This window comes from Chaetura pelagica, unplaced genomic scaffold (assembly GCF_000747805.2).
Source record: "Chaetura pelagica isolate M959 unplaced genomic scaffold, ChaPel_1.0 scaffold36, whole genome shotgun sequence".
NCBI lineage: Eukaryota > Metazoa > Chordata > Aves > Apodiformes > Apodidae > Chaetura > Chaetura pelagica.
The window spans coordinates 1,909,284-1,918,018 of NW_009953726.1; the positions used below are offsets into that span (position 1 = coordinate 1,909,284).

An 8,735-nucleotide genomic window follows, 5' to 3' on the forward strand; every position below is an offset into this window, starting at 1 on the left:
CCGCCGCCGCCGCCGACGCCGCGCATCCCCGGCCCCCGAGCCCGGCGCTGCAGGATGCCGGGGGGCAAGAGAGGGCTGGTGGCACCGCAGAACACCTTCCTGGAGAACATTGTCCGGCGATCGAGCGGTGAGAGATCCCCTCCGTCCATCCATCCCTCCGTCCATCCATCCCTCCGTCCATCCATCCCTCCATGCCTCCGTCCGCCCATCCATCCCTCCCTCCGTCCGTCCATCCATCCCTCCCTCCGTCCATCCCTCCATCCCTCCCTCCGTCCATCCATCCCTCCCTCCATCCATCCATCCCTCCATCCCTCCCTCCGCCCGCCGCGCCCTCTGCCCCGCTGTCGGGGCTGTGCCCAAGCGGCTCCTTCAAGGAACAGGGGCGAGGGGCTGTTTTGCCCCGCCGGGCTCCCCTGGAACCTGCCCTCCGCGGTCCTTTCCCTGTCCCCTCTCACTTCTTCTTACATCGTTATTGGTACTATGAATTTGTAGCTTTTTTATGGTTTGATTTTTTTTTTTTTTCCAAATTTTGTGAGCCACTTGTGAAAACAAGTAGTCATCATATTCTCTCTGCTTGTCAGGTTTTCTTTTTTTCCCCCCTTCTTCTTGTTCCTTAGTCCTCTAGTAATTAGGCTTCCGACTGTTTTCATCCAGGGTTTCAAAGTCTTTGCAATTCTGTGACACTTGAAAGTCTGTGGCAAAGGTACCAGGAAAGAGGATGAGGGAGTGACTGATTTGCAGGGTGGTAATCCCGTGGCTGAGCAAATATGTAAAGAGCTGTCTGCAGTTGCTCACCTACAGCTCCTCTTTTAGGTGAAGGTTTACAGGACTGGTTCAAGACTGCATGGCCATCAAATTATCCTGCTGCTGGAGTTAATATTGCCCTTTCAGTCCAGTGCAAAGCACTGACCAAGAGTGCTGTACACAGCTCCATTGAAGTTACAGTCTGGTTGCAAACCACCATCTCTCTAGGTGTGTTCATGTAGATGCTGCAGCTTTAGGCAAGTCTTGAGCTAGTTATGTTCCTTTTATTTTTTAATGTGGTCATTGTGCTGGCACGTAGCTACTGAAACCTGTGAGAGACCTCAGCTATGCATCTGGTAAAAGATGTCTCCTTGAAAAGCTCAAGTTTAGGGTGACCCTGCCATGCCAAAGCCTCTGGAGTTGTTGAGAGGAAAGGTGGGCAGAGCTGGGCATTAAGAAAAGTTGCCACGTGTGTTATTCATCAAGACACTAATGTGGTGTGAAATCCTGCTGAAAACTGTTCCCTTCTACCTTTCTCTTGCATGATTCTGGATTTACCTCACATTCATTCCAGCCGTGGTCTGGTGTGCTGGCTTGAAGTTGATTTTGATGGCAGGTAGTGAATGAGTGACTAATTGACTTCCCTGGGAGCAGGAGTGGGATGAGGACCTAGAATTTGTTTTAAAATATTCTTATGTTAAAATGCCAGCCTTGTATTAACCTGTCAACTTTTTTCTGGGGGGCTTCCTCTCTCTTCTGTTGCCTGTGTCAGCTCTGTTGTTGGCAGCTGACTCAAGCTCTGTAGCTGCACAATCACTGAGCGGGTTTCCTGCAATAGTGTCTTTATTTACCAGAATATTAAATGCAAGCTTCATTAATAGGAGTTAATACAGCACTTTCCCTCTGACAATTTCAAAGTGCTCGGTGGAGTTTAATTACACTTCGCAGCTCCTTGTGGAAGAGGACACACACACAGGCATTCCCAACCTGCTCTTAGAACTGTGGTGTAAACAGAGCTTGAGTTATCACAGTTGTTTTCTCAAGGTCATGCAGCAAGTTGGTAGCAGGGCTAGGAACATGGTTTGGGGACTGCCATGTTTTTGTATGGTGCTCTAAATTGTGTGTCCTCCTTGGTGAAAGCTCAGCAAAGCTGGAAAAAGCTCAGAAAGCTTTTGAGCAGTATACTTTAAAGCAGGTATCCCCCTCCAGTTTTTAACCTAGACTAATTTGGAAGCATAAATCATGCTGATCTGGTCATTCATTCTGCTTTTGTTTGCCACTGATGATGCCTAAGCATGATGCTACAGAGGCAAATCTGCCCTTCTGGAAAATTGAGTGAAAAGTGGATTGGGAATTTGTTTTTAAACAAAGTGAAAAGTGGATTGGGAATTTGTTTTTAACTCCCATAAGTGGTAAGTGTTGTGCCCTGAAAAATGAATTCATTTTTATTTTTGTCATCCAGGACACAAGTTTATTTGCCCTTTATAGAAATAGTAATTTTTATTGGATTCAGCCCTACTTAATCCAATCTCAATGGTATCAGGTTGGGTATTACTGGTTCAAGTATCTCCTGCCAGTACTTGGTAGAAGGCAAGGATTTGGTTTGCTGATTGTGTGCTGGGTTTTGGTTTTATACTTGAATTTTCCAGTTTCTGAGAGATTTTTCATTGATAAATTGAGGAATGGGATGAAGAAAAGACTGATGATTGTGGGTTTTTTTTAATACATATTCAGCATCCTCAAAAAAAGCCCTTCTGTCACCTTTCTTGGTTAAAGAACACTCTTTTGAGATTTCTCACCCTTATGCAATCTCTGTTCTTGACTTTAAATCTTCTTAACAACCAGAAGGAGGTCTGAAGATAGAAGTAGTGTCTCCTTCTAGGCAATAGATACGACTAGAAAAATTAGGTGTTTTGACAGATAAGCTCTTCTTCAGGTGATATGGAAGCAGTGGTTTCAAAATGAAATGTGTGTGGAGACAAATTACTCAGAGTTGCCAGAGATGGATTTGAGGAACAAAATTTATAGACAAAATTGCAGTAATCTTAAAACGTGGAAAGTCAGAAATGGCTTTGTCTGAACACAGAGCACAGACTAAGTGTGGTGGCCAGCCTGGTGTGAAAGCAACCATCTCTTCCATTTTCAGCATTATTTATGCATTTTCTGTTTGGGAGTGTGGCAAACCTTTATTTTTCATCCCAGCTTTGGCTAACAAAACAGGTTAGAACTGTAGGAGAAGCTCTCTTGGTGAGTGAGTTGTGGGCAAAGCATCAAAGAGCTGTCTAGAAAGGAGTGGGGTGGCCCTGGCTCTTCTGACCTCTGTATGGAGGGGTGGGATTTCTGGGCTGCTGTGCTGGGTGTTGCTCTCCCAGCCAATGTGTTTGGGAAGGATGGAGCAACTGCGAAAGAAATGTGACACAATGTGCCCCTTTGCCCTGGGAACCTCTTTTTGGAGGTAACTTTACACCTTGGAGCTTGTGAAGTGTTTTAGAGGAGCAGCATACTTTGCTTTTTGGACAGCAGCAGGTTGTAGGTGGTTCCCAAAGTGTTTTGTGGTGGATGGTGACCTCTAAATTGCTTTGTGGTTCTTTGCCCACACCACAGCTGAGCTCCACTCGGGGAGAGACAAAGCCTGCAGGATTAAGTGGGGTCTGTTGTTAGACCAACTGCTGTGGTTGGTAGGAAGGGACAAACCCTCAGGACACACAGACCTATCTTCAGGGTAATCTCATTGCACGCTCTGCCATTTTTAAAATTTCTTTTTCTTTCTTTTAAAACCTTGTGATAATATCTGAGCCTCTTTATCTGAGGCTGATAAAGGTTGATATGATCTTGACACTGCCTTGCCCTGGATCTTAAGAACACCAGGTGTTTTGCTGAGTTGAAAGGAGGAGTGTTTTGTGAGAGCACTGGGTCATATCACATTAAGGTGACTGCCTTTTGCTGCCATTAGTATTTTTGACTTTTAATAAGGGCCTTCCTTAGGGCGATGTTCTCTCCTAAGATGTTCTCAGCAGCCTGTGCTCGTTATTACTAATATTATTGGTTACTTCTTCAGTACATTCAGAGCTCCTGCGGATACTGATCTCGGCTCAGCGTTGTGGAGATCCAATGGGTATGAAATTGAGCAAGTGTCTAGAGCAGGGCTGGGCTTCATGGAACTGGTTGCTGTGCAGAGTGATCTGTCAAGCTGAGCCACACACACGGGGACAGAGAAGTGTGTCTGTCTAGGATGTCCATCCTCACCTTTCACATATTCTAGCAGCAACAGCATGAAATTTAATACCACAAGTCACTGTTATGGTAGATATGAGTCTGGGAAAAGGTTAACTCTGGGACTGCAGCAATATTCAATAAAGAGTGCTAACAGTTGGGAAGAGGGGCTTAATTTAGTGAAAGGCTATATATAGCCTTATCTATGTGATAAGCGCCATCATTATTGGTTATTGTTTCCGTTGCAATAACTCTTAGAAGCTTCCTTGGGAAAATAGGTCTTTCAGGTCTTTCATGAATGTATTTTGGCACTCAGGCTGAAATGTAGGCTCTGTAGGGCTTACACATGGATTTTACCACGAGCTTTCATGAAGCCAGCATTTAATTCCTGGCCTTCTTCAGCGTTGTACCACATTCCTACAAAGCAGTCCCTTCACACAGAGGTTTACGCCCTGCTGGGTCCCTGTGACTTTGATGGGTGAAAGGATCAGCCCTGTTTACATGTAGCTGGGGTGTCAGGGCAGGTTACCCAGGAAGGGAAGTGAGTGTCTCATTTGTAGCACCGAGACACCTTTTTCATTTTTATTACACTGGCATTATAGATAAAATAAGTGTCTGTTTTCTCTCCTATCCTTACTAGCCTGTGTAGCACACCTGATGTCTTACAGGCAGGGTGACAAAACCTCACTGTCCTCATGGGACATGGTACACAAAGTCTGCTCTCCCTGAGATGAAAACAAGCTGCATTTTCATCTGATCTGAACTAACTTACATCGGCTGCAGAGAGAAAGTTCTTTAAAGCAAGTTACTTCAAGTTTTTAGTGAAAAAAATACAGACCTCAGCATTTCCCTAAATCTCTACAGAAAGACACGAAATCGGGGGTTAAAATTTTCCATCCTCCAGTTCTGTTGACTGTGAAGAAGTTACTGAAGTGGTGACCAAGGGGCTGATGTGATTAGGGTTTTCTTTGGTTTGCTGAATGCAGAAAGATTAAGCATATCTGCTGCTGAAATTGGGGGACTTTTACATTTAACATTTTTTATATCATGCATATTTAAAAAAAACCCCAAACAACCACAACAACAATCAACCAAAAAATGGTTAGGGCAGCTCTATACAATTATATGAATTTAGAAATCCAAATAATGCTATATGAGCTAAAAGAATTGCTGGATTTCCTTGAGGTCTCATCAGCTGCCTTGTAAACCGTGGGTCTTCTCTTACTTACCTTTCTTTCTGTGCGTGTGGCTGACGGTGGGATGAGGCAGTGGGATAGAGCCATGGGAGATACCTGGGGCAGTGGGATAGAGCCATGGGAGAGACCTGGTTCTTCTCTTCTGGGGGAGGCTGGAGCTCTGCCGAGCACTTGCCACAAGAGGTCACTGCAAGAGTTGTTGCATTCCCAGGTTAATGTTTAAATCTGCGAGAGAAGAGAAACATGAAATTATTGATTTTTTAGAGTAAACAGCCAGTTTTTAAATTGCTGTTGGAAGGATTATACAGCCAAAGAATAATTTCAGGATGTTAAGTGAGCTGTGGAAACACATTTAATTAGCCTGTTTAACAGGGAACTGCTTGGTGGTTAACCAGCATCTTAAGTTATTCTTCCGGAAAGGGAATCCTATTTTCTGGTTTGATAAAATTAAGTAGTACAAGAAGATTTTGGAGTTAGCACTCTAATGACCTGCTTTTCAGAAAACAGGATAAAAATAAAGTCTGGTACTTGTTTCATCAGCACACTCAGTGACTGGCTATTTCCAGTGCCGAGCCCTGGGTAACCCAGATAGGCAGGGCCCGATCCCACACCTGCTGCCAGTTGGGAATGGCCCTGTAGAGACTCACGGGTGCTGGGCTGGACCCGTCCTGTTGAGAGTTTTGCTTCAGCCACTTGCACAAAGAAGGGAGAGGCTGATGATTCCCTTCCAAAGCAGGTTTTTTAGGGTATAACCAGGCTCTGTGAAACTGCAGCCAGGACTAACTTCAGGCTGAGCATTGGCAAGAGGAGCCCCCCCCCCGTGTCTGAACAGCTACTGCTACCATAATTTTCTCATCTGGGAATGTGAAGCAAACTCTCTTATTTTGTTATAAAGCTAGAAATGTGATTTTTAGTTGCTCCCCGAGGGTGCCTGTGTGCTTTGAGTTAGAGCTACAGCTTGCTCCAGTTTAAAATTATTCTGGATACATCTATGTTGTGTTCTGCATAATTTTAATAGAGAACAGATTCAGTGGTGGCATTTAGGAGATAACCTGCATAGGTGAGGTTTAGTTTAACTCTAGGATAAATGAATGTGTGTGGGAGAAACTGCAATCAGAATTGCATGAAATATTATTTTGCAGACAATTCTCTTGTCCTTTTTGACTCAAAACTCTTCCTGGGGTCAATGATGTAGCACAATAAAGGGAGGGGACTGTGCTGCTTGTGGGCTTTCACATTCAGAGTGGTTAAAGTTAAATTTATAAAGTTTTCAGAAGGTAAATTCCAGGCAGTATCTAATCTTTCTTCTTGAGCTCACTTGCTAAATTGCTGAAAGCTACTGTGTCTTCAGCTAAGTGACTTACACTTGGATTTAAGATTTCAGCCAATGCTGGATTATTTATCTTTTGTTTTATTCGAGGAGCACTTATTTGGGGCAGCAAATAGATCATTTTAGGATAGCTGACACGGTGGCATCTTGCTCTGGGTTCAGCCCCCTTTGCATTTTTGTAATATGAGTATTAAATAAAAACAACATTGGTACAGAAGTTGATGTAAAGTGTTAGTCCTTTGAGAATTTTTTTTTTTTTCAGGCAGGCAGTGCTTAATGTGCTGGATAAATTGGATGACACCAATGTTTTGCATGCTTTAAAACACGGGGGAAATAATAGCTTTGTTAGAAAACAACAATGTGGTTTTATAGTAAGGAGTACAAAGTGCTGGTGGAGATTCCTGCTTCAAGCACAATGGCTGCAGAGCTCAGAGCTGGAAGGCTGGTGGTGCCCATGGAGGCTGATTTCAGAGGGTAGTGCCCTCCAAAAGGGTTTAGGGGCTTTTTGTTGTATTCTCTGGGGATAAAATTCATCTTGAGCATATGGTTGGAATCACTGCAAACACCACCAGTACACGTATCTGTGATCAGAGTCAAGACTTGCTCAGGAGACCAGAGAGAAAATAGAAAAGGAGGACATTTTTTAGGACTCACCTCCTCAACATACACAGAGGAGCCCCCTGAGTTTCCCAAGATGGTCTAAACAAGACTGCAGCAATAGGCTGACCCCGTGTAGCTGCAAGGAGAGTCAGCTGACAGCACTCTGTGTCAGTTTAAGTGGTTTGGGGCTCTTACAAGGCAGCATTAGTAAAAAAGGCAAATTCCAGACGTTTCACAGATCCTGTCAGGTCGGGGCTGCATTTGCTCTGCAATGGAAGAGCAGTAATTCTGGAGGACAGTTCTGTGCAAAGTTGCACAGTTAGGAGTTACGAGTTTATTCCTAGATGGAAATGCTGCTTCTTCTTATAATTATTATTATAATGATTATTACTTGTATTCTGCTACTACTTAAGTGTTTTTTTCAAATCATCATTTCAGTGGTGATTGTTGCCTGTTTTCTTGGCATGAGATGAAATCCCAAAGTGGTGATTTAAAGGATTTTGGTTGCAAGTGGTACTCAAGCATTCTAGAGAAAAGATGATTGGTGACAATGTTTCTCACTTGGCTAAGCATATCTCCTGGAATGATTTAGCTGTTCTTGCTCTCCTGTCATTGCATAACATGAATTTTACAGCGCTTTGGGCATTTTGTTGGTTAAAAAAAATTGCTTGCACATTGTGGTCTTTTTTTTTTTTTAATTAAAAAAAACCCCAACACAAACAAATCAAGGCTCAATGCTGTGTTGAGTACTAGCCACTGCAAGGTAGAGTAAGCTTAAAGGCTTGCTGCTCTACAACATAGGCTGCCTTTATGCAAAAGAGCCTTTTTACAAAATAGAAGCCCAGCAACAGCAAGCACAGCACCTTTAACACTTGTTTTCCTCCACTTGTTTTCCAACCTGAAGTTCTGCTAACTGTATGCCTCTCATACCTCAATTCCATGCCATCAGTATCAAACCTATATTTATAAGTTATATTTATAGGTTATATTTGCTAATAAAAAGCTTCTTGACTTCCTAAAAGGAATCTGGCAACTCTGGAACAGGTGAGTCTGCTGGCTGAGCCCTGCTTCCCCACTCTCTTATTGGCAGATTGTTTAGATGTGCACTTACACAACCTACACGTTTGTGATTTGGGCTCTGCAAAATATCAGAAAAGGGGGTGGGTGGGGAGAATGATCAGTAGAGACAGTGGCATCAAGAAAACCTTAGAAATAATAAAAATTTACTTTTAACTCTCAGGAAAAAGTGGAAATGCATTTTCAGTGCATTGGAGAAATCCAAACAAGGGTGAATGTATTATCAGACATTTCAGGGTAATCATCATGTAGGTGTTGAAGTTAGTGAATATTTTCAGGGTATGAGATACCACCACACGGTAATTTGGATCACAACTGCATAGTTTCATGTACTGGATCACATCATTGGTCCCTCTGATTTACTGTCCTGCTTTCAGCAATGACCAACATCTAGTGGACCAGGGGAGAAGTTGCCAGCCTCCCTAGTAAAATACTTGTGAGGTTGGATGCTGCTGTACATGGAGAGAAGAGACTTTCCTTTCTGGACCACAGCACAGATATTGCAAAATGTTTAGTTACTAGTGTCATACTGCAGAATGCAAGCAGTATTTATGCTTTGCCATCCATAACTTTGG

The 8,735-nt window shown here is 43.3% G+C and overlaps 1 protein-coding gene across 1 annotated transcript in view; it reads left to right on the forward strand.

The window, feature by feature from the left end:
- Nucleotides 1-54: 54 nt before the first annotated feature.
- KCNH5 (potassium voltage-gated channel, subfamily H (eag-related), member 5) overlaps nt 55-8,735 on the forward strand; it is a 154,932-nt gene continuing 146,251 nt past the window's right edge. Inside the window, exon 1 of the mRNA XM_010000678.1 lies at nt 55-127. Coding sequence (XP_009998980.1) covers nt 55-127 — 73 coding nt within the window. The remainder of the gene's footprint in view (nt 128-8,735) is intronic.